The sequence below is a fragment of the Aythya fuligula genome, chromosome 8, assembly GCF_009819795.1.
Source record: "Aythya fuligula isolate bAytFul2 chromosome 8, bAytFul2.pri, whole genome shotgun sequence".
In the NCBI taxonomy this organism is placed as follows: domain Eukaryota; kingdom Metazoa; phylum Chordata; class Aves; order Anseriformes; family Anatidae; genus Aythya; species Aythya fuligula.
The window spans coordinates 10,565,005-10,590,677 of NC_045566.1; the positions used below are offsets into that span (position 1 = coordinate 10,565,005).

General features: G+C 58.4%; 1 protein-coding gene across 2 annotated transcripts in view; it reads left to right on the forward strand.

Moving 5' to 3' along the window:
- Nucleotides 1-25,673, forward strand: part of ERI3 (ERI1 exoribonuclease family member 3) — a 109,425-nt gene that overhangs the window by 76,854 nt on the left and 6,898 nt on the right. For both annotated transcript variants that reach the window (XM_032192494.1, XM_032192493.1), the window contains exon 7: nucleotides 2,548-2,647. In XM_032192494.1, coding sequence (XP_032048385.1) covers nucleotides 2,548-2,647 — 100 coding nt within the window. The remainder of the gene's footprint in view (nucleotides 1-2,547; nucleotides 2,648-25,673) is intronic.

The window sequence follows — 25,673 nt, forward strand, 5'->3', positions numbered from 1 at the left end:
CTTTCGGAGAGCTGGTGCGCATGGAAATAACTGTGTAACAGCTGCTCGGAAATCAGCCTGCAAACACCAGGTCGGTGCTTCGTAGCAGATCGGAGTGGCTAAGTTTGGTTTTGAATGACGATTCTGACCCAAAATATTTCCTGATGGCTTTTTAAAAAGATGCCTGTGTTTTTTATCAAGTAAAACGTAGGTGAAAACAAAACGCGTGGGGTCCTGCTGTCACTTCGGTGCCTGACCTCGAAGGGGGCAGCCCAGTCCCTGCAGTGCTGGGCTGCAGCCAGAGGGAGGGACAAATTAGGGTGGTTTCCCAGCCAAAAGGGTTTCCTGGCATTTTGTAGACTCGTGAGTAAGTTTAGGGGCTCGGTTTTGGGGCTGCGGCGGTGCCGGCGTCGGGCTGGGGACCCCGCGTCTTTAACAGTCAGCAGCAGAACTTTCCTGTTTAAAGATTAAACGTCGTCTTTAAATATTAAACAGCAAAGCTCCTCGCTCTTGATTGTGTGGCTGCTGCCGGCAGGCGGCTCAGAATTGCCAATTTTAATTAAAAAACTTTATTTTCGAATACAATTCCACCGCTGGCAGAGCTCGGCGGCCTCCACCCCTGGCCCGGCTCCCTTCCAGCCCCTCCGTGCCCGCGTCGCCGCCCGCCCGCACCGAAGGGACACGGGGCTGCGAGCGGCCTCGGCTGGGGCTGATCAATGCCCCTGGCACTTCCCTCCCAAAGCCCGGGAAAAAACAATTAAAAGCCGATCGATCCTGCAGACGGCTTTGAATATGCAGAAGTGCACACTTGACCTTCAGTGGTCAGGCCAACCTGCAGCCCGGCTGCTTAGCTAGTTTGCTCAGGTACGGCGGCTGTACCCGCTGACCTTGGGTAGCCGAGCAAAATGCGGTGCAAAAGAGGGGCTGGTGCTCGGCCGGGGGGGCTGCGGCACGGAGGAGCCCCGTTCACAGCAATGAATTGGGATTTTAAGCAGCCTGGGGGCTGCTTCTCACCCTCTCCCCGTGCCCAAACTGGGCAGGGGCATGGGGAGAGGGTGCAAATGGCCCGAGGTGCTCGGCTGATGGGTGTTAGAGCGGCTTTGCCCCATGCTGGCCCTGCTGGGACGCTGCCACCCTCCCTCTGTGCTCCGTGGCTCGCTCCTGGTTGGGGTGGGAGCTCTCCGAGCCGGGAGCCTGCCTCTCTGCATCCGCCTGCTGCAGCCCAGGAGAGGGAGCCACAGGCAGAGCCGCCGCAGCCAGCACCCGGGCCACCAGCCCCCGGCAAGTGGGGGCCCCCCAGCACCCCAGCACCCCGCTCAGCATCCCGGCATCCCGGCCACGGGAAGCGTCAGCGATGAAGACATCAGAGCCCGTTGGGTGAAGGCGAGGGAACCCTCCCCGTTGTGTACACACAGTGTAATTTCAGTGAATTATGCACAGACTTAATTAGGAGTTTTAATTGCTAATCATCTCCCCGCAGGATTAGCGATGCTGTCTATTAATTACCCGTGGAGCCCTCTGTTTTGCTAAGGCGGGCGGAGTGCGGCAGCGCGAGCGCTTACGGGGTCCGGTGCTAAACCTGCTACCCCCGAGTCGGGGTTCCCGGGGGAGGGCGGGCATTGGGGGCTGCGGGGTGGCCGTGCCCACGCTGGGGACAGCAGCAGGTAGCAGGGCACGGCCCCGGGTGGCAGACCCCTGCCCCCTTTTCCCCCCATCGCTGCTGCATGCGAGGGTCCCCGGAGCGCACAGGGGGTCCCACGCAGCTCCTCTCCAGCCGAGCCCCCCAAATTGGGCTCCTGCTCGCCCTGCTTGGCCCTGTTGCTGCTGCTGAGCCTCTCACCGGGCACGCTCAGCCTGCAGAGGTGGTGGCACTGCCCCTGCCCGCTGCGGGGTCACCCTGAGCCCATCAGGGGACAATGGCCCTCATGGTGGTACAGATCGCATGCCATTCTTAAGGCTCACAATGTGGCCATGAGCTTAATTCCTCACAATGGAGAAGATACTGGGCTGGCAGCCCCTAATTACAGGTGTGGGGGCAGTGCAGGGGCCTGGCTGCTTCCCCCGTTTGCATTGTCCGCTGGGGTTGTGCTGCCCGAGCTCCCGGCTCCCTCTCTCCAGCCAGGCTGTGTCTCTGTGCCTTGGGGTGAGCAGCACGGGGGCCCGGTGGGGTTTTTCCCGGTGTGGGGGACCCAAGGATGGATGGAAAGGAAAGGGGAGGCTGGGGGGTAAGGGGGCTGCAGGTTGGGTCAGCCCGGGCTCGGCCACCCCGTTCCAAAAGCTTCTGAGTCCTGAGCTCAGCCCTGGGCAGCCCACCCGTGGTGCAGCAGGGAGGGTGGAAGGACGGTGGAGCAGCCCAGGGACGGGCAGGACAAGCCCCCAGCGTGATGGAGGTGACCGTGGGGGCTGCTGATCCTACACAGGATGGGTCTGTGTCGAATATTGGGGTCACAGACCTGTTCCTGCCCCAGGAGCTGCCGAGCACAGGCAGCTGCCGGCAGCGGGGTGCTCCCCAAAACGTCCCTGCGTGCTCCCTGTGCCGCCGTCTGACCCTCTGCTTCTCTCTTGCAGGCGTACAGCTTTGCCATGGGGAGCTGGCCAAAGAACGGGCTCTTAGACATGAACAAAGGACTGAACCTACAGCACATAGGGAGGCCTCACAGCGGGATAGGTGAGTGACCGGGCCCTGCGCCCTGCCTGGCCCCGCAGCTGCGGCTCGGGGGGCACCTCAGCTCCCAGAGCTGCTCCAGGAGGGGTGGGGAGAGCCAGCCAAAGGGTCTCAGCTGCTGAGAGGGAAGAAGATGTGCCAGGGGGAACACTGGTGTGCACGTGCCCGCGGTGTCCCTGCTGTACCCACACCCATCAGGGGATGGATGGGGGGCACATCGTGGCTCTCGGTTCCTCCGGGGGTGCTGAAGCTGTGGGCTGGGCAGGGGCTGTCCCCAACGGGCTGGTGCTCCAGCTCCTCTGGGTGCTGTGGTCCTCGGAGCAGGGGCTGTAGCAGGCAGCAGGCTGCAGGGCCAGCAGGAGCTCCGTGCACGGGGCACAGGGGGCTAGAGCAGCTCCGTTGGGCTGCATCACTCTCGCCCCTCTCATGTCTCCGTTCCCTCTGCCTCCCGGCCCTTCATCCGCTCTGACTTCAGAGCGTCAAAGTTTGCAAGGAGGTGAGATTTACTTGGAAAAGTCACCTGCTACCTGGGCCTCGAGGAGGCTGTTTAATATTGTTTCAAGACTCCAACCATTAAACTCTCCAATCAATCCAAGTTACGGAGATGAATTATTTAAAGCTCACCAGCTTTTAATTAGCAAGCTCCTTTTGAACTATGGATCTGGTTGCATTATTGACGGAGGTAGCATTAAAATTTGCTTCCTTGCCTGGGAGCAGATCTGCCTTGTTTGTGTGCCACGTCGGGGGGGATGACGGAGAGGGAGCCTGGACTGCAGGAGCTGGGTGCTCCGTCCTGCTTCGGGGCTTGGACCTTCCCTACGGTCCCTCTGGGGGATGTAGGGTTGTGTTGTGTCTCATCTTTCCTTGTTTTATTTATGGCAAGAGCGCTCTGTTGCTGTCATCCCCTTCCCTGACAAACTGTCCCCAGCTCTGGAGTATCATCTGTCCGCCGTTCGGTTCTGCCCGCGTTTATCTCAGCGCCGTGGTCTTGCTCAGGTGTCGCTGCCTGATGGAGCTGAGAAAGATGCTGCTCGTGTCCCTCCCCGCTCCAGCCCTTTAGGAAGGTTTTGCTTCTTCGTTTCTGCCCAGGCTTTCTCTATGGGGGAGCTCTCCTGGCTGCTATGGGGTGAGCCACGGGCAGACTGTCTGCAGCTCTGCCCCAGCTGTCTGCAGTCTCCTGCCTGTGGCGGAGGCAGCAGCCGCTGGCCTCCTGTGCCTGGTGGCTTTAGCAGAGGCTGAGCTCAGCATCCCTCCTGGGACAGGGCCCGGGGTGATGCTGGTGGCTGGGGACCTGCCGTGCCTGGCGTTTTATAGGGACACCGGCCTCCTGGCCACATCACTTCCCGACTCAAGGATGTGCAACATGGGCTTTTCCTTTCAAATCCGGTAGAAAAATTGCCGTGGGTGGCCACTTTTTTGTTCTAAGCAAGATGTAAATTTGCGGTCTCGCCTGACGGGCTGTGCATTGCTTTATTTTCACCTCGCTCCCCGATTCACTGGCTCAGCAGATACCTGCTCCAAACCTGGGCTCTTCGCAGCCTCTGGGACCTCTCCTAACTCTGCGCTTCCTCTCCTCTGCTTCGTGCCCTGCCAGATCCCGTAGGGAAACCTCACCTTGCCCAGCTGCCGTGTGCGGGCAGGGCTCGTGGTGTACCCTGCTGAAATCTGGGGCCACATCCCTTGGGAAATAGGCTGTGAGAGTGCAACAGCAAGCTGCTGAGCAGGGCTCGGCTGGGAGGGTTTGGGAAGGACAAGGCACAGGGGAGGGTTAGGGCACCGGGTCCGTGCGGTGACACCAGCGCGGCCGTGTTCTCACATCGGGGCCTCTCTGTGGAGTTGCAGGGACTGATACAGATCAGAATGATTGAAATCACAGCTTTTAATTGTGATTTAAATCAGCCAGCAGGGCACCTGCTTTCGGTAATTGATTTTCTTCTGGTTTTGCACTTTTTTTTTTTTTATCCGTTTCCCTGCAGAAAGGTCAAGTTTTACTGACCAGCACCTATCAAACCGCGTTCAGCTCGCCCTACCATTGCCCAGGTGTTAAGTCTCGTTGTCCTTTTACACATCAAATATCGTATTTGCATTTATTTTGATCAGTGCTGTTACATAACGTGCCTTTAGTCCGGGTTTTTAGATCATTGTCGCATTAGAAAAACAGTGAGTTACTGTTTGTTATTCAAGAGGTGGGGATTAAATTATTATTCATGATGTGATTTGTTGCGCTTTTGGATGGAAATTGGAATGCCAAGTATCTCAAGTACCCGTGAGGTCATTTAAATGATGTTTATTAGTGAAATACTGCTTCCCTTGCATACGCTCAGCCTAGAAGGAAAAGTGCATTTCATATTTTTTGTTAACGATTCCAGATGCGTGAAACAAAAGTGAGAACAGTGGCTGTGAGTTGAACAAGTGCTTCTGGAAACCACCCCTTCAAGAGCTTAGAGTTAGTCTCCTCGTCTCCTACATTTGCTTGTTTTTCTGATTGTGGAAGAGATAAAAGGCACACCTTGGTTTTGTTCGGGCCTTTGTTGTTTCTTGGCTCCGAACGAGCCAGTTATTGCAGGGCAAACACACCGAGACAAGGGAGAAGTTCCCAAATCTGCAGAAGAAGCCGCTGCTGGGAAAGTTTGTTTCTCATTTCTCCTCTCTGGTTCCACCTGCAGTGTGTTGGAGCAGCATCTAGAGCCCTTGCTCTTGGTCTCTTTTGAATCAAATGGAATTGAATTGATCTTTCAAAGTCTAGATTTCGACGCACAGATTATTAGGATTTCCCATTTAGCTCTAAATGTCAAGTTTGGGTTTTTTTCTTTTTACTTCTTCAGGAACAAGGTCACCCAGGCTGCTGTGCCTCTTGCTGACGGACCAGGAGCACACATCCAAGCCTTATTATACCCAGGCCAGGGGGCTCGGTCCTGCCAGGCACAGCAGGAGGGTCCTGGCCAGGAGGAGCCCATGGGCTCGGGATGGTGCCAGCTTGGTCCTGCTCACAGCTTCGGTACGGGGCTTCACCGCTTCCCTGTGCCATGGGGCCGAGGGAGAAGGGAGAAGCCTCCTGCCTGGGCAGGTCAGCGGCCCCTGCGGTGAGAGACCCAGCAAGCACCCGGCGCCTTCCCGGCCCCGTCTCTCTCTTTTCGTTTCCTGATTGGAAATCTCGGAAGGTTAGGGTGTGATATTGTTCCTGATCCGGAGCATTAATTAGGCCTCGGAAAGAAGAAGAGGAATTGCGTGTTTTTAACGGCGAGGTTAATGGGATGCTCGCAGAGTAGACAGTTTTAATGAGCTTCAACTCGATGCGCAGTGAGTTTACTCTTTGTGTTAAAAGGGTCACACTGCGCTAGTTTGATGTGGATTGTCTCCTGGCCCCCGGTGTCATAGGTGAGCGGCTGTCAGAGTCCAGTCAGAGCGCATTTACTTAGTGACACGATTCTAATTAACTGCCGCGGGCTGCCAGCGCCGCGGGGAGCCGGGCGGGCGCCTGCGGGGTGCTGCTGCCCTGCCCTGCCCACCCGCGGGGGCTGCGCGCGCTAAGTGCGGCGGCGGGCACCCCTAATGGGGGCCTTTGGCTCTCAGCTCCGGCTCGGGAGGGTGGCCCACGAGACTTCTCCTCGCCCTGAGAGGTCCTCGGAGCTCGCCGGCTTTCTTTCAGCCTCCTCTTGTTGGCTTGATTTCCTTCCCCCTCTTCCTGGCTCTCCTGCTGCGGGGGTGCTGCGAGCCCCCCGTGCCCGCCCGCCCTCTGTGCCAGGTGGACCCAGGGCATGGGCGCAGCATTTTGTGACTCTTCTCCTCTGTCACAATGGGGGATGGAGCATGCAGAGCCCACTTCTGGCTCTCAGAGGAGGGGATGCTCTTACCGGGAGCGGTGCCATGTGCTCAGCACCGTCCTTGTGCCATGGTGCCAAGAGCCGGAGGGCACGGGGCTCACTCCGGAGCAGGGACCTGCCTCGGGGCCACTGCCCCGGACACCCCGGGGCTTCCTCTCCCAAGCAGCCCAAGACAAAAGGGGAAAGACCCCGAGTTAAATAATTAAAAGAGACTTAAGTAAAAAGCAACAGAAATGTCACCAAATGAGCGGTGTCACTCCGAATTAGCGCTGCTAAAGGTCAGGCGGATCCCGAGCAGGTGGAGCGGACGCGGGTGCCGCGGCGAGGTTCAGTGTCCCGGCAGGATGGGACCCGACAAAAGGACCCGGCCGGCTCCACCGTGGGACCACGGGACCAGGAATGGGGTGGCACACGGGTGGCAGGGTCCCACCGCGAGTGCCGGGCCCTACATCCTGCAGGAGGAGCGGGGAGGCCGGTTGGAGGACGCGCGTCTGTCAGAGTCCAGTCAGAGCACATTAACGCGGTGACATGATTCTAATTAACTGCCGTGAGAGGTGTCACAGCTGGAAAAGCAGTGAGCAGAGACAAGCTTTTAAAAAAAGAAAAAAGCAATGTGACAGTCTTTTTTTTTTTTTCCTTTTCTTTTTCTTTCTATTTCTTTTTTTTTTTCCTTTTTTTTTTTTTTTTTTTACTCTTGTGTGCTCTCTCCCCTCCATGTGGGAGTGGATCTAAAGATAATTAGGATGTCTGGCTGCCTGGGAACCTGAGCCAGGGCTCTTTTGCTTTCAGTCATTTAAGTTTTCGACATCTCTCTGAAGGGACTTGGTGGCGCAGTGGATTACTGCGCGCCAGAGTGACAGAACACTCTTCTAATCGTAAACCTTTTTTAGAAAAGATTCAGCTCTCCCTTTTTCCCTGGGAGCAGCGGGGGGTATGTTCTGATCACTGCAGCTCTGTTCCCATACACGCTACAATGGGAAACTCAAGGTCTTTCAGCTGTTTCCTGCAGTTAACAAAGGAGGCACAGAAGAAAGAAAGGAAGGATGATTGAGTGTTTGTGTTGACTGCACTCACCCCTCCGTCCTACCCAGCCGAAAGTTGATCGCGCGCTCGCCCGGCCCCGCTGAGCCAGGGGTGGTTGCAGGAGCCGGCCCACATCTCCCCGGTGTGCTGGCGGGGCTGGGACGGGCTGCGGGGCTTCTGCTGCCTGGGACAAGCCCTGGTGTGGCTCGGCGATGCCGTGCCATGCCACACGATGCCACGCGATGCCGTGCGCTCCTCCCAACCAAGGGAGAGGCAGCGGAGGTTGCTGCTCGTGCAGGATTTGCAAGAGGAAGGCACAAGCCCCCAGCTTCAGGCTGGAAGCAGGCGTGTGCAGTGCCAGTGTCAGGCTGAAGAGGGATGTCTGGCATGTCTGGGCTGGCAGGGCTGCTGCTGTCCCCCAGCTCCTGTCCCCTCTCACCTCTGGCTGTCCCCAGACACGTCCAACCGGCGGTGGGGACTGTCCCCCTTGGGGAGGAGAGCAGGTCTGCACGGCCTCTGGCCCGGCTCCTCTCCCCAGTGGCAGATGGAAAACCTCTCAGATACATTTTCTGTATCACCCCAAGCCCTTGTTGGTGTGCGGGGAGCAAGGCGTTGATGGAGGGTGCGTTTATAGCTGCTCTGTGGTACAAATCAGCCGGCCCCAAACCCAGGAGCTTGCAGACCCAAACCGACCTGCAGCACAGAGAACCCCGTGCGCCGCCTCGGACCCGTCCCCTGGAACAAGCAGCGTTTCCATGCACCACGGTGCGGCCTCAGACAGAGACACACGTGACAGGTGGGAGGCCCGGGAAGATCATTAACTTTGCAGAGAGCTTTTTCGATGGGAAGGAGCGGCGTAAAACACCGAGTGACATTTTGATTTCCCCGTGGATCCTTTTGGTGCCGTGGTGTCTCTCTGTGACGCGTCCCAGACGAAGCTAAATGGTGGCTTGTCTTCTCCTACCTGTGGGAGGGGAGAGCTTCCTCCTAACGAACATAAATGTTTTAATTAAGAGCATGCACTGCCTGCCCCTCTCTGTGTGGGGCTCCCATGGAAGGGCTCTTTGGAGGGTGTCTTTGGAGGGTGTCCCCAGGCTGCCCTTGCGCACCTGCACCCTGGGGACAGGCCAGCAGCTCCTGCCCCTCTGTGGTGGCACCTTCTCATCAAGCCCTGCTCTCCAGGTCTTCATCATCCTCCTCAGCCCTTCTTCAGCCTCCCCAATCCCTCCAGGCAGCTTGGAGCTGGCAGCTGTGGTTTGCCAGGACGCTGGAGGCTGCGTCAGGAGGCTCCAGCAGGTTTGTGCCCTGGCTCCTCCTGTCTGCAAACATCTTGCCCCGGGCTGGGCTCCTTCCCCAGGCTGTGCAGATGTGCCTCTAAGGAGAGCCGTGTCGGAGGTGGGCATGGGGTGCCCCTAACAAGAAGCCATTGCGAGGTGCGGGAGGGGAAGGGGCAGCAGGCAGCCGGAGAGGCTCCGCCGCAATTTAACAAGTTTCCATTCCCCCGAGTTCCCTGACAAGACCCCCCTCCGAGTCTGTACAGGAATTCATAAGAATAGGATAATTAGGATGTTTCAAAGCTGCGACCCTCAGAGGAGTCCTTGGATTAATCTGTTTTTTCCCTTAAAGACATCTGTAACTACAATCTTTGTTTCTCTCCCCTTCTCCCCCCCCCCTCCTCTCCTTTTCCCCCCTTGTCTGTCTCTGTATCTCCTGTCAAACCGTCGCAGACGTAAATGACAAAGAAATCAGAAAGAGAGATCAATGCAGTCCAAATTAGCACTTGGAGATAGACTGTGCTGGAGATGTCAGAGCCTGACCCCGGCTGATCCGCCAGCCTCCGCCGGTGATATTATGCAAATTGCATCCATCTGGCAGCGCCCGGCCAAGGACTAATGGGGCAGGGAGGGGGCTGCGGCCGGGAAGGGGACAGAGCTGGGGGGCTTTGGGGAGGGGGCTCTGCGATGGACGGGGGAGATACGGCGGCTCCGGGGCTTCGTTTGCGCTCCTGGGCGGATTAAAACCCAAACTCGCGATAAGAGATAACCAAACTTCATCTGGCTTTTGATTTTATTCCTTCTTGCTACCCCTGCACAAGCTAGTACCAGAAAGGAAAAAGAAAAAAAAAAAAAGGAAAAAAAAAAAAAAAGCTGGTTCTTGGTGCTCTTGTTTCCTGCACGTCATTACCACTGATGGCAGTTTGAGGGGAGAGACAAAGTCGGGGAAAGAAAGCAAGAAAAAAAAAAGCCAGCTGCTTAAAAGACTGCTGTAATAGGAGCATGGATAATAGAAATCTCAAATTACGGTGATCGCCTTGTTAAGAAGTTTGAAAATACGGCCAGATTGTCTTTAATGAGAGAAATATGGCTGTTAGTTAGTGAAGGAGGAGGGAATGGACCTTGTTTCAAGATCTGTAGCTCGCCCATCAAAGAGGCACCGGCTGTTTCATTTCAAAATCCTGTTCCTCTGCCTGATATTAAAAATAGTTGTTAAAGGCTTTGACTAGCAAGATGATTCTCTTTGGCTTCCTACTCTTTCTCCACCTCCCCCGAAAGACTTCGCTCAGAGAGAACTTCTGCTGGAAAAAAAAAAAAAAACGAGGGAGCAAAGAAAGAAAGAAAGAGAGGAAAGTTTGGTGCCTTCGGCGGGCGCAGCGGGGTGATGGTGCCTGGGGGGTCCTGGGGGTCTCAGGCTGGGCACCGGGGCTGTCCTGGGCCGTGGTGGCCAGGAGGAAGCTCAGTCCTAGATGTAAAACCTCGGTCTGCCATGGAGGGGTAAATCCAGGGCTTTTGGGGGGTGCCACCGCACCCCGCACAGCGCCGGGCAGCAGCCCCGAGCCTGGCACTGTCCAGGAAGGGGACGATGGCACAGCGGGCTTGGGGCTCAGCTCCTGTGGGCTTTGGGGCTGATGGCACCATGCTCTGTGGCTCTCATTTGAGCCTCGCACTCGGTTTTGTGCTCCCCGTGGGCTTGGCACGAGGGCGGGAGACGTACCACAGGCAGGGCAGGCCCCGGAGCACGGGCACCGCTGCCCTCCCCGCGGGCCGTGCCGGTGCTCGGCCCCTCAGGGCGCTCCTTGCCTCTCCTCTCCCCTTCCTGGGGCCGGGGGAGGATGGAGAGGAGGGCTCTGACAGAAGGCAGCTCCGGCAGCTGCCCCCGTGCCTTGTTAAGAGCTAACGGGCACCTCGGCGCTGCCGCGCTCTGACCCGTGACTCGCTCCTCGCTGCGGCGCTGACAGTCCCCTCCGCGCGGCCGGCTCCTTCCTGCTCCCCTGGAAGCCGAGGATGGCGTTAATTGGTTTAAGGATCGCCGCCCCGCGTCCCGAGCGGCCTGCTGAAGATAACGAACTTGGAGGGTGTTAATCGCCGGCGTGTTAATAACAGCAGAGGGCCTGGGGACAGGGCCCGCACGGGGAGGGTGCCGCTGTGCGGGGACGACGGGCACCGAGCCGTCACGGATCTGTCCGGGGCTGTGCTTTACCCCTCTGTGTGGGCACAAAAAACACCGTAACGCCCTGCTGCGGGCTGCTAACACACCAAAACCCCACAGCAAAGGGCTCCAGAAGGACTCAATCCTCTGGGGGGTTTGTGGGTGGGCGCTTCGGCCCAAAACTACCGCATCCCGTGCCCCGTCCTGGCAGGTAGCGGGGCGTGTGTGACCCCACAGGAGAGAGTTCCCGTCCCTTTTTGGCCAGGAGGTGGCCCAGGGATGCAGCCGGCTCAGCTGCTGGCACAGGCAGCGTCCCACGGCATTCCCCTGGCTTCGAGCTGCCCTTCAAGCCTGGAGGAAACCGTGACCAGAGACTGGATGCAGAGCTCCCCGGCGATGGAGAGCACGTGGCAGCCCGTGGTGAGCCTTCCTGCCTTACGGAGCAGCTCTGCAGCACCCAAACCCTGTTTGTCTCCACGTTGCCCCGTGCTCCTTGCCTGCCCAGGAACGGTGCTGGCCCCACACGTCCCCATCAGCCACCTCCTGTCCCCAGCAGGACCAGGACCCCAGGACTCCTCTCCAAGAGCCACCAGAGGGTCACGGGGGCCCTCCTCTCGCCCGCTGTGCATTTCCACCCAAGGAGAAGAGATCTGGCTTTATTTTCACAGCCAGGGGACTCGGAGTTTGGGCGCTGGGCCATCGCCGGCACCCGCACAGCCCTGTGCTCCTGTTCTTCCCCTGCAGAAGCACACGGATAACAACCGAAAAGAGGCAGAGAGGGAGAGAAAAAGCAAGACAACGGATTTGCCTCCATGCTCCTGTACAGAGCAGCCTCCTAATGAGAAGAATATGGCTGCTAGTTAGCAGAGGGGTGTGTCCTGTAGGCTAAAATGAGATAGTTAAACTGCACTGATTGAAGGTTGAGGTTAGAGGGCAGCACAATTATGTTCAGGAGATTCAAGGGCTCTGTTTGATGCGGCAGTTCTAAGCTCCCAGCCAGTGTCAGTAGTTTAGCTTAGGGTTTCTTTTTTTTTTTTTTTTTTTTTTTTTTTGTGGGCTAAAGACAGGAAGGATAAAAACTATGGGAATGAGTTGTTACTATTATTATAAAGTGGTGCGACTTTTTTTTTTTTTTAACTACCAGCTCACCCCCCTTTTGCTTAACTGTTTCCTGATCATTATTTTTTAAGCTGCTTCAAGAGAAGAAGAGAGCATCCCCTTCCCCCCGGAGAGCGGCTCTGAATGTTCTCCCTCTCGGGGAAGGTGATTTTTTATATATTTTTTTTCATGCCCAGACTTCAGCTCAGTTCCCTGACTGAGGATCAGGAAAGCAATTAGCAGTTCAAATTATGCCGAGGCCAAATTCTTTGTCTCAAAATCACAGGTTAAGAGTTGCAAAAGAACCTTAATTGCCTGGTGCTGAACGAGGTATTTTTTGCTGCATTTCCACTGCTTCGGGCTGTTTATGGGGGGGAGTCTCTTGTGTTTCCAAAGACCTGCAGCAGCACAGCTTTCTCCCCGAGCCTGCAGAAGCATCCAGGCACTGCACGGGTGGTGTCCCTGGCCCCTGGTGTCCCTGACCGCCAGTCCCTGGCCTCTCTCCCAGCCTCTCTCTGCCACCATCCCGCTTCCCGGCTTGCAGGTCACCACCTCCTTTTTCTTCTCCCCTTTCTTCCAAGCACGGGGCAGCCCTGTTCAGGAGGCTGTCACTTGCTCAGCAGAGACGAGGTCACCCAGCCTGGTAAGGCCAAACAGGTATCAAGCTGCCCGTGCCAGCCACCCGACCCCGAGCAGCGAACGAAGGGCTGTCTGCCCCCGCTCACGCCTGAGTCCTGAGCCCACGCTCCATGTTGCCTCTTGAGCCGACTGACAGCCCTCTTTATTTACTCTAATGGCTCTCATTTTTAAATGTTAATTCCTCCCTGAAGAAAATGTCTTTTCGAGATGAGTTGCCCATCACCGGAGAGAGCGCGGAGGGCGTGCTGGTGTCCTCAGCGCCGTGCCGAGCCAGCCTCCAGCCCCAGCCCCAGCTCCTTCCCTCTCCAGCCCGGAGTAGGATCCACGTTGCCCCAGCCCCATCATCCCAGCTCCATTTCGGGGCTGATGGATTGTCCCCAGGCCAGGTAATGGGTACGGCCCCAAAGGGGACACGGCAGGCGCAGAGGCTGGGCTGCCGCCGAACAACAATTTCTAATCTCCATTGGAGAGGAGGGCGGTGGGCTGGGGGGAGGAACCGGAGATAAATGTTAGCTCATTTCTTAAGTAATTAGTTACCTCCTCATCCCCGTGTTGTAATTGTGAACAAGCTGTAATGTTTAATTAGTGTGTAAATGAAACCCCAATTTCATAATGGCTGCGGTGACAGCGCTAAGTGAGACGGGCACAGAAGGGGCCGCATTGTTTCAGCGGGAGATGAAGCTGTCGCCCAGCAAGCCGAGCGTCTCTGGGAGAAAATGGAAATGATAAACGAAGTGAGGCTAATTAGCAAAATCATACAGGCCCCACTGATGGTTCTCATCAAGGGGAGGTAATGAAGCGGGCGGGCCGAGCTGAGGGGGGATTAATTGGAGCCGATTCCTGCGCGCACACAGGCGTGGGCAGAGCAGCCGGTGCGGCGAGGCAAACTTCTCCGCTTTGCTTCCCCTGTCCTTCCCCAGCCAGGCAGGGACCAGCAGCACCCATCAGCTGTCCCCAGGGTGGGGACAGTCCTGCCATGGGCTGTCCTCAGCCCCAAGGTGAGGATATTGAGCACAAACACCACAGGGTCCGGGTAGCAGATAGAGCATCCCTGCGTGATGGTCGGCGGGCACGGGGCTGAGCGCCCCGCGCATCCTCTGGGCAGGGGGCTCTGCAGACCCAGCACCCCAGGGGCAGCGTGCCCGGCCACGTGTGGTGCCAGCAGGGCACAGTCAGGGCTTTCCACGGCTGGGGGAACCCAAGGTTGCAGAGCTGAACTTTATCCTTTCAAGCTGTGGAAGAAGTGCCCTTTCGGCAGCCGCTGGCACCCTCCTGATCGTGTTGCATTACTTACTGACATTTACGGCGGCCCCGCTCCCGTTACAGCACCGAATGCCCTGCGTCCGTCTGGGAACCACACTGTACCTGCTGCCATCTCACCTGCAGGCTCCCAGGTACATCAGGAGCTGCCGAACATCTTGCCAAGCAGAAGCAAGGACAGCAATACCTGCCCGGCTTTTAATCCCTGGGCTGGCAGCTGTCTGTCCGAGCAAGGTGTCTGTCCCTGGCAGTGCATATTGAGGCAGCAGCTGGACCCTGAGCAGTTCTCCTGTGTCTCAGCCTCCCTTCCTGCCACAAAATGTCATGGGGAGCTGTCTGAGCTGAAAGTGCCAGTCCCGGGATGCCCAGTGCCTGCCCAGAGTCGCCGTGTCCCTCCCCTGTGGCCCCTCTGAGCCCCCCGCCGCCTCTCCTGCTGAGTAATGAGAGATTTCCCTGGGCCTCCGAGGCCCCTGAAGAGGGGCTGAGCAATATTATTTATTCAGTTGTTTACAGAAGCGTTTGATCGGGAATAGTTCTTCACTGCCAGCCTGTTGTGTATTATTCATTGCAATAATCTCTGCAGATTGTGATAAACTGTAACTGCGGCGGGGCAGCGCGGAGCTGGGCTCTACTGCCACCGCCGCCTGCACCGGCCTCTAAAATATCGGCAGCTGCAATCATAAATCTCAATTTACAAGTGGGACTATTGCACGGGGAGTTATAGTTATACTAATGATTACTTCTCTGTCTTATTTTTCATGTTGCAACGGAGTAATAAATTTTTAAGAACAGCCCGGGCGCAGCGGTAGGGAAGCCTGCGCGTCTGCGCTCCGTGCCGCCGGCAGGGAGCAGCGAGCCCGTCCTCCCGCGGGCATCGCAGGGGGGTGACACCAACAGCCCTTTGTGTCCCCAGCCTGGGAGCCCAGGTACCTCGACGGGGGCTGGATCACGCCTTTGGGGTCGGCTCTGCTGTTCGCTGTCCTGGAGAAGAGCCCCCAGCTCCCTGCCTCGGTTTCCCTGCCTCGAACAGCTCCAGCCCCACCTCTCCAGCACTGGGCTGGTTTTTCTCAGTCAGGCTGAATTGATCGGGGAGCTGCTGAGGCCGAGGGAGGATCTGAAGGCCAAGAGAAGAGCTGCTGTTCGAGGGGGGCATCCTGCCCCCGTAGCTCACACCCTCCCCAGCACTGGGGCGTGGGGATGAGATGCTGGCTCCCACCTAAGCAAATCCTTTCCCAGGGCCAGGCGAGGGGCAGCAGGGAAGGCAGGCTGTGGCCGCAGGATCCCATCCCCATCTCTCACCAGCAACTCACGAGCACCCAGCATGGTCCCTGCTGGAGCAGTCCCCTTGGGGGCACCCTACAAAGCCCTCGTTGGGTCCCCAGCAGGCAGCAGCGGGGCCCGGGCTGCAGCGAGCATTTCCCGAGTGTTTATCACAGCTCCGAGGTCTGTGATGTGAGGCCTCTGATGGATGCCTCCATTCACAGCCTTGACATTATGATGTACAGGGAGCCTAGAGACATATAGATTTTCAAAGTGGCCACTTTGAGCATAATTATAAATATCCAGCCTCTTTACATAGTGAATTGCTGCCAGGAAAAGAAGGGCCCCGTGAGGGCTGAAATGCTGCCATCCACGCTTTCTTGAGAAAAGCTCCTTGGCTGACATTCATCCCCCCTTTTCGGGGTGCCAGGAAGGGATGGGCACTGAGGGATCGTGCCTCGGCCATCCCGTGCCCCCCAGCATCTCTCCCCCCCTTGCCCGTGGTGCCTGCTGCCTGTGGCTGGGGGCCATCTCGCCGGCACTTTGCTTTTGCAGCCTGTTTGTGCCAGCACGTCGCAGCCTGATCCTAACCGCTTCCGAATGGCTGCTCCCCTTCCAGATCACGGCACAGAGAGGGGCACCAGGGGGCTGGGTGCTGCCGGTGTCCCCAGCTGTGGCCCCGGGGACAGGGAAGGAGAGATCTTCCCCTGGCTCATCTCCCTCGGCTTGCCTTTGGGGCTGAGGCTGCCACCCCCGTTGTCACCGCAGGGCCAGCAGGAAGCAATCTGGGGAGCTGGTAACATCTCAACCTGTTTCCAGCCCTGCGTGGCAGCACCTTGATGTGAAAGGAGAGGAGCGAGAGGTTTGGGTGCTGTCAGAGCATCGCCGCTTCCCTCCCCATGCCAGGGCCAAGGTGGGTGCACGTGGGGAGGGCGCCTTCGTCCCCGGGCACGAGCGGGTGCACGAACAGGCTTTGGTCACCGCCACCCCCAGCCTCTGACGGGGGGGCAGGCTGGAATTTTTCAGGGCAGAATAAAGGGGATGTTTGAGGATTTGTTCTCTGTTTGCGAGCAGGGTCTGGAGGAGAGAAGGTCAAAGAAGAAAATTGGAGCTGAATTGAAATCAATGGCAGGTAGAGATTAGAGCGGTGCCCCAATTAACTGCAGCGCGCTGGGGTGAGGCTGGGGGGGGGCTGCAGCTCCCCAGGTTGGGACCCCCCACCTCAGCCCGCATCTCTGCGGGGCTGTGATTGCTGCGGCTGGCCCAGGGACATGCGGGACCACAGCGAGGATGTTGCAGCCACGTGGGCAGCTGGTGGCAGCAGCAGAGCGGGGCGTTTTGGGGCTGGAGGAACCCCGCTCCCTCCTTCTCTGCACTTCTTTCCAGGCTCAGCCTCCCTCCCCAGCTGCGTCCCAGCTCTTTGTCCTCGTTTCCGTGTCCTGCTCCCTTCCCCCATTCCTCCGGTACCCTCTCAGCTCCACCAGCAGCCCCACTAAGTCCCCGTCATGGTTTCCTCCAGCTTCTCCTGCCTCCCGACTCCAGCTCTCAGCCCCGCAGCATTTCAATGCAGCGCTTTCCTCCCTCAAGCTTCCTGGGGAAGTCATCGGGTGCCCCGAGGGCCGGGTCCCTGCTCCCCGTGCAGGTGCTGGGACCGGGTGCCAGCAGGGCTGCAGCTGCTGGGGCCATGGGGCTGGGTGTCAGCAGCGCACGTGGGGCTGCAGGCTGGGTCTGTGTTGCCCAGAGCTGGCGAGATTCCGGTGGGAAATTCATCTCAAAGCCTCCCCGGCCCCAAAATCACCCTTCCGACAGGTTTCAAGGCTTTGTTCCAAAGCAGCTGGGCACAAACACACACACACAAAAAAAAAAAAAAACTCCAAGCAACACGTAGCTGGAATTTGAGGGAAATAGCAGCATATTTTTTGTTCTTGTTCATGGTGATGCGTTAACAGTTTGGGCTGGAATTTCCTGGGGGAAAAAAAAATCACTGGGAGTCAAGCGTCCAAGGTGGAACATCTCCATCAGCTCTGAGCTCTGGGCACAGCAGGGCAGGTCATGTCAGAACAAGGGGGGAGCCACCCCAACACTTCCCCACCACGCTGGGGGGGCCAGGACCCTGCTCGTGCCCCCCGTGTGCCCGCGGGGAGCTCCGCGGTGCGGCGAGGTGCCCCGCGCCCGAGGAGCGTTAATTAACATTGCGGGAAGATCTGAGGCAAGGTGCAATTTGACTGATCCGGCGCCGCAGTCGTTCAGATGCCGAGTTAATTCAATCCTTGCACACAGTGCTCCCACAGATTGTTGGCTTTAAACAAACAGCGGTGACAGATTTGTTGCTGCGGAAATGTGGTCATTAAGTCAGGAGCGCGTGTTTGACCTGAAAGCGATTGAGTGATGGATGCAAGTCATTTTAAAGCCGCAGCAGCCAAAAGGATGCTCCTTTTGGAGAGCAATCTTGCATCTGAGGAGTGTAAATAATTTAAACAAACAAGTAAAGTCAGGTGAAGGCACCGCTGTGTGCCGCAACGTGGTGTCACGGCGCTACATGCGGAGCGGGGCAGCGCTCCCGGGGCCAGGTGTGTGTTGGAGGGGAGCTCCTGTGCACAGTGCGGCAGGCAGGAGGTGCTGGGCGACAGATCGGGGCTGTCCCTGTGAAAACCCAGTCCCAAGCGAGCCGGTGCTGGGCCCCGTAACGCTCAGTGCTGTGCACCCGTGGCTCTCCGAGCTGGGGCTGCCTCCTCCCGCGGTGAGCAAAGCTGAGCCTTGCCGAACACATCCCGTTTATATCGTGTTCCTGGCTTCATCAGGGCTGCGTGGTGCCTTTTTAGCGAGGTCCAGCTCACTTTTTGGGGTCTTCAGCATAGGCAGGCTGTGGATCTCAGGGCTGGGTCTGCTCCTGCGGGCTGGGAGGCAGCAGGGGAGCCGCAGCGGTCACGTCGCACGGGTCTGCGCCTTGCGCCGCTGGGGTTGGCGGCCCGGTAATGAGGCTGGTAGCTACCGTGCATGGGAAGCAGCCATTGCCTAAGCCTCAATATCTCAGCCATTTAATTTAATGGGGTTTTTTAAATACCAAAAGCAATTAAGTTCACATTGTGAGCTAATCGCCTACAAAATTTCATTTCAAAGATGCTCAGACTGTTTGTGAGAGAATTGCTCGAAAGAGCCCCAAATGCGCCAGTGTCTGCCCGCTTGCCCTCCTCTCCCTTTCCTCTTCCCTTCCCAGACCCAGGCAGATTTTTCTGAAGGAAGCAATCACGTTTTCAGGCTCCTGAATTTATGTCAGGTTATTTCAGGGCTAGGAGGAGATGCTGGGAGCTCTGCATGGGAGGACGCGGTACCGCTGCCTTGAGGCTCTCCATCTGTGCTGCTGTGTCTGGGTGTGTCAGTGGTGCCCCAAGCAGGGCACCCAAACCTTGCACGAGCCTTTGGGCTTCAGAAAGCTCCCTGGATGTGCCCCCACAGCAGTGGCCACCACTGCCCTCAGCAGCTCGCCCCACATGCCCGGCCCCAGCCCTGGCAGCCCCCACAGAGCCGGCTCTCCCACGGGCTTTATCAGCTCGGAGGAGAGCTGGTGATAACTTATTCTCCCGAATCGCTGTGTTACTGGATACAGAATAATCCTGCCTCGACAGCCAGCTGGGGGGGTCCTTCCTGCACTGCAGCCCTCTCCTTAAAGCACCTTTGCCAGCCAAGCCCCCCACGCGCTGCCCAGGACGCCTCTAGCCGGGGTGGGATGGGGCACGGCACACGGGGCCCGGCTCCACTACCTCTGCCGCTGTATTTTGGGAGCCCAAACGCCCCCTGGTTTTCCCGGCGGGCGGTGGGGAGGTGATTGATGGAGTCCCGAGCGCAGGCGGTGAGCCCAGCTCTCGGTGTTTCTCCCAGATCCATGGCACGGGGAGGGGAGGTCACCGCGTCGCAGGTTTGCTAACCTTGCCCGCTTATTAAAAATGGTAAAAGCCTCCCTCAGGACTCGTGAAGTATAGATCCAGAGAGCTCCATATGCTGTTCCCCTTAATGAGATGTCTGCCTGAAGAGCAATAGCAAAACACACCAGCCAGTTCAGGGTCCCTATAGCTAGATGGCCTGGCTGTAAACAGAGCCGTCCGTCTTAATGGGCTATCGTGTAAAAACTTCTCCCAGTCAATAAATCAAAGGGGCTCCATTTATATCATGCGCTGCCTTCGCTATTAGGCGGCCCTGGCTGGCACGCTCTGATACAGAGCTCCCCGGGTCCGCGCGGCGAGGCTGGAGCCTCTAATGGGCGTTTAATTCAGGCTTCCCCGCGCCGACACCAGGGATCCGCCGTGCTCCGGGCTGGCCGTGCCCTGCAGGAAGGGGAACCCATGGGCTGGGACCTTCGTATCCACTCCAGGTCCTGTGCTGAGCAGGGAACCTCGCAGAGCTGCCAGGGACCGAGCCCCCCAGGGGGATTCAGGGCTCGCCCCCTGCGTGCCGGGCACCCCCTCCTCCCGCAGCGGCAGCGCTGGCTCAGGTATTTATTTTTCATTCCCTCCCCTGTGCTGCTCCGATGGCACCGGAGGGAAGTTCCGCTCCAGCCACCATCCCAGGCAGAGATATTAGTCCTCATTACTAATTAAAGGAAGCAGGAGTAATTGACGGATGGTGGATGGCGGGGGAGCCGGCGTGATGAACGGCCCCTGTCCCTGCGCCGGGGACGCATGCTGAGCGCTACCTGTTAGCTACAAATAAACAAACCTGATAAATAATAAATAGTTTGAGAAGAGTGGCCGAGCATTATTTAAATTAATAGGGATTAGAGGGAGAGGCCTGAAAGAGCATTCCTCCGGATGAGCTATCCCCGGCCGGGAAGGGACTCATTTGTTGAGGACTGGAGTAAACAAGGAGCAGGGGAGGATCCATCACGCCGGCTCGGCAGGGCCTCGCGGCGCTGCTCGGGCTCTAACAGCACAGCCACACTCTTCCCGGCCACCTCTGCACCAGGGCCCCCTGCCCGTGTCCCCGTGTCCCCTGCCACCTCACCAGTGTCACCTGCACGGGGTCCCCGGGTGCGGGTCTGTGGTGGCGCAGCAGCGGGGCACCCTGCAAGCTTCCAGCGGAGCCGCCGCGCACCCAGGCGCTCGCTGTCGGCTGAGGTTTGTTCTCAGCCAACAAATCCGCCCGCCGGGGGTCTCCGAGCCCCCTGACATTTGAATAACCCCCTGCCTGTGCGCAGCCAGGAGGCTGGGGGGAAATGGGGGGGGAGGAGAGCAGGGCCCGGGGGGGGAGAGGGGAGGTCGGGAGCTCTGCTCGCTATCACATCTACTCCATCTTATCGCCGCGGTAATTTGATGATAAAAAATAATCCGAGGCTGGAAAGGAAACATGTGTAGTGGAGTAAAGATTGAATGGAGGTGGATTGTGCCCCGGGGCGGCGGCTGAGAGATAGAAGGCAGTGTCCTTCTGTGTGACACTCCGCCGAGACGCGGCCCCGCCGTGCCGAGCCCTGCGTGTGGCACAGGTGGGCTGCCGGCCCCACACGGCCCCGCGGGCACATCCCCATCCTGCGCTGCCCCAACAGGCACGTCCCCATCCTGCGCTGCCCCAGTGGGCACATCCCAGCACCAGGCAGCCCTACAGCAGGGATGGAGGCAGCGCCAGACCCATGGGGGTGCTGCGCTGGCCCGTGGTGCACCAAACCAAGGGTCCCAAGGGTGACGGGTGCTGCCCTCCTCCCCCAGCAGCCCCGCACCACCAGCAGCAGGGCTCAGCCTCACTCCAGCTCCCCGGCACATCGCTCCCTGCACGTCCTTCCTTCTCGCAGGGTGCCCAGACCTCCAGCTCTCTGCAGCCCGACGGGTGCCGTCCCCGTCCTGCCGCCGCAGCGCCGCGCGGGTTGTTCCCAGCACGCTTTTTTTCCCCCCCCCCTTCCCTTTGGTTATGCTTCACAACTCATTTTATCAGCTGTCAGGAGCCAAATGTCTTTTTTAAGGAGTGGGTTATAGCCACTAATGTACTGAATGCTATTGCACTGGCTGCAGTTAGTGTTCCACGGCTAAATTACTATAATTAATGTTCCACTAGGACTGTTTGTAACAGGCGGCTGCGGGAGCCCTGGCTCTGGGTTTTCACAGCGGCTGAATTACCTCTGCTCCCCTGAGAGAGCATCCTGCGGGAAGGGGGGCGAGGTCGGTGCTGGGACGGGCGGCAGGAGATGGGGTGCCCAGGGCAGCCCCATGTCCCTTGGGACCCCGTGGGCACGCAGCGGGGCGCGAGGCTGCCCGGGCTGGGACGTGCATCCCGGGGCTTTGCCGCAGGCGTTTTGGTGCCGGCCACACCACGGGGATAAAACGTGGCTCGATGCTGAAACGTGGTGCCCAAAGGCTGAGAACAGGCCGGGCACAGCACCTCCGCCCGTGGCAGGAGCCCGCTGCCTGCTCCCCTCCCTCGCCTCCCGGAGGGACGCAGGGCAAATCTCGGCTGGGCACGCGGAGAGGCGCGCACACACCCCTCGTTTCGCTAAACGCGTTTGTTCAATACCTGCAACAAACAGATTAGCCGGGGCTTTATCAGGGACAAGAGAAGGGAGAGAAATGTGATAATGGTTTTCAGCAAATCCTCGGGCTGTCACAGATTAGAGCGGCCGCGGCAGGGAGCATTATCAGCCCTTTCCTCCTCTCCCCATCTCCTCCCCCTTTGTCTCCTCTCTCCATCGGATTTCTCCAGCCAATCTATTGTAGCGAGAGCCGGGCAGATACACGGAGAAGTCGCTTTCAATCTGATCCGCGATTGGTTTTCCCGGCAGCTGATCTGTGTCGCGGCATCGATCCGCGTGCCCCCGGCGCTCGTCACCTTGTTTGTCTGGAGAGGGAGCCTGGGGGGGGCCGGGGGTGCCGGGCGGGGGGCCGGGCTCAGCGCCGCAGCCCTTGGAGCCACTTCAGACCTGCTGCGTGCCATCGATCGCCGCGCTGCAGCGCGCGGAGGCCAGCCCCGCGGCGCAGGAGGGGCGCGAGCCAGCGGCCCTCATCAGAGGAGTTTAAATGGCCGTGACCTTCGTGGTGAGCCGAGGGACGGGAGCAGGGGCTGAGCACGGCGTCGTGGGGACAGGGGTAACCCCAGCTGGGGGCTGGGGGGCTTGCTTCTTCTCCCTGGAGGAAGCCAGGATTGCCACGTCTGGAGCCTGCGTGCACGTGGCCAAGTTGCACCGAACACAGGAGCTTGTGTTGAGCTCGGAGATCCCCAAAGGCCGTTCCCAGAGCGGGTGCCCCGCGTCCCTTTGGGGAGCCACAAGGTCCCCGTGTGCCGGCAGCACCACGGCTGGCCCCAGGCCCTGCTCCGGGCTCACCCCAGCGAGAGCTTCCCGAGGGGCAGCGGGGACGGGGGGCTGGGAGGGCAGGAGGGGACATAACAAGTAATGGCCCCGAGTGTGGAAACACTGTTAATAAAGTGTATTTCACTTTTAATTTTGACATATAATGTAATGATCTTTTTTAAGGCCCTATCATATTATCTGCATGACTAGATTATTGAGTCTTCATCATCTCCAGATAAATTTATGACCAGGATGATGCTTGGAATTTATTATCAGTCAATAGAGCTCAATACTGTAACAAGGCGTGTAATAAGATATACATATTTAATGATCCGGAGTAAAACAGCCCCGCTAATGGGCAGGAGGAGACGAAGGCTGGAGCGTTAATTTCCATCCCCTGCCCCTTTCTGCGGGAGCCTCACACGGGGCATGGTGGCCCCAGGGTCCCGCGTGTCACCCGGCCGGCGGGGAGCAGCGGGGAGCAGGGACCGGCTGCGGGACACCCAGGGGAGCACGGCCACATCCCTATGGGTTTGGGGCAGCCCCTGGAGGGCACGCGAGCTGTCCCATCCCCGCGGGTCTCACGCACCCATCGCCGTAGCGCGGGGCCCGGGCGCAGCAGCCGCAGCCAGAGCCGTGTCCGGCGGGGCCCCCTCTCCCTCGCCAGGCTGGGTTTGGAGCTGCCGATTCTTCCAGCCCTTTGGGATGTTATTAAATTAGTTTCCTAGGACTTTTAATAAGCACTTTTGATGCCTTTGAAGCGTGCGGCTTTGTGGGAAGATTACAGTCCCGCATCCATCTCGCTGGGAGAGAAACAATGGCAGCAGGGCCGGCGTTTGATCTCTCCTCCAGAAGGCGAGAGAGGGTTTGCGAGAGACAAAGAGGTGAGCTGGTGATTTGGAGCTAATGTTTAAAAATAGGTAGGTCTCCCTCCAAGATAAAGAGACCTGCCCTTCTCTGTGTAATCGCATGCCTCTGCCTCGCCGGACCTGCAGAAACACAGCTCGCTTTATTTGAAGGCTTCGAGTGCGGCGCTGGGTTTGATTCTGGGCCCTTTTCAAGCAATAACTAGGCCATCTGACCGAGCTTGAAAGCGCAGGAGAACTTTCCATTAGGACTCACCACACAGTCTCGGCAGCCCTGGAATTGCATCCTCGCCTTTTATTTCCTCTCTCTGACATCTCGTGTCACTCACAGGCAGGAGAGGCTCGGCTTTATCAACTCGCTCGTTTCTCCCTTGAAATCTCTCCCTAATTAGGGCCCCAGTCCCGGCAGTGGCACCGGGTGCTGACAGCCGGACACGGAGAGGGACTGGTGGCAGCGGTGTGGGACAGGAAGGGTGACAAGGACAGCAGCAGCCAGGGGCAGGGACACATCGGGGGCATCTCCCAGCCCTGGCCCCGCAGCTCCCAGGGAGCACGCACGCACCCAGCCCCCATGGGGTGAGTTTTGCTCCGTGGGCACCCGGCTCCAGCTGGGTTTCACCTTTGGTGCACGGAGAGAAGGCACCGGGCAGCCCCGCTGGCTGTATCTGCGGGTAGCTGCTGCTGCCTCTAACAGCCTGGAATAAACTGGCCATAAATATCCCGATCATAAGTGCTTGGGTATGGCAACTTTACACCGAACAGAGGTTTTAACCTTCCCTGCGGAGAGTATCCAGCTCTATATCACCGACTGCTCCCGTTCGGCTGTGCGGCCGAAGCTCCAGGTGAGCTGTGGGAGCAGCAAGGATCCCACTACTGCCCCAGGCTGCTTTGGGATGTGACTGTCCTGCTGTCCCCTGTGTCCTGCAGGAAGAGCCATCCTTATACCTCCATCCCCATGCCCTGCTCTGGGCGTGCACAGGGAACGGGTCTGTGGGGATGAAACCCCACCCCGAGGCAGGGCTGCCTGCCCAGGTTTGGTACCGTTGGAGAAAATCCCCTGGATTTCCTCTGGCTCTGACACTGGTGGGGCTGGATGCTCCAGGACGCAGCTCACTGGGCTCCTGTCGGGACCAACCTCCTGTCCCCGTTCCCAATCCCACCTGCAGAGCCCCAGCGAGCGGCTCTGGAGCCACCAACTTCGGGAGCTCACTGTCACCTTGTCCCCAAGCCAGCCCCGGAGCACGGGAGCCCACCTCACCCTCGCTGCACCTCTTGTGCCCCAGCCGTGACTTTCTTCTGCAGAGCGACTTTGAGGCAAGCTGTAAAACACTGGGACGAGTTAAATAATACACGACAGTGTACGGTATAAATTACAGGAAGCCAGTGGTGGAGCGACATTGTATGCTGAATAAATTAAAGGCTGCGTGACTTACAGGCGAGATTGATCTCCTGCCGAGCATTTTGTTTGGTGACGTGCTTGTCATAAGGGAGAGCTAATTACCAGCTCGGCTCCGGCAATGGGAACACGGCGCAGGCCGGGTGCCCTGAGCGTTGGTGAGGGTCCTGCACTTGTAGGATTTGCTGTTCCCGAGGCCAGCCACGTGCCAGGGTCCCGCTAGCCGGGCCGTGTCCCTGTGCCACCGGGCTCGGTCACATCACAGGGTGATGGATGTGCCAGGGGGTCCTCCTCAGGGCTTGGTTGTATGGGGCCCAGCACTGCTGCAGGGAGTGATATGGGGCCCAAAAGTGTATGAATGGGGTTTGGGACACATCCAGCTGGGGCTGTCCTGGGGCTGCTGGCCCCGGGGCATGGCTGCGGGGTGGGCAGCGGAGCAGCGACGGGCGAGAGCGCATCCTGCGGCGGGGATGGCGATGGCATGGGGGGGACACGGGGCTGGAAACGCGGCCACCGAGCCCGGGGACAAGCCCAGGGCCCTGTCCCCAGCTCGGGCTGGATGTGGCCACCCCGTCGGGCTGTCTGTCACTCGGCGGGATTATGAGTAGTGAGCGTAATGCATCGGCGTATGAATAGGGTTGTCTGGCTGATGGTGATGTATCGTTTTTCATTACTGCCTCTCAAGCCCTCCCTGCTCCACGTGTGGAAATTCTATTTATTCCCTAATTTGTAAAAATTCCCTCCTTATCTGATACCAATCAGGGAGGGGTAATTGGCTCTCCAGGGCTAGCGGCTGGGGTCCTGATGAAGAGATATGTGTGTCTGCTCCGGCTGTCCAGGCACCCTGCCCTGCTGCACCAGCGACACAGGCCACAATTAATAATGATTTGCAAATGGCAGACAAGCAATAACGCAGAAAGATGTCCAGCCAGCCTCCTGCCCGCCCCTTAATTTCCTTCTGTAATATAAA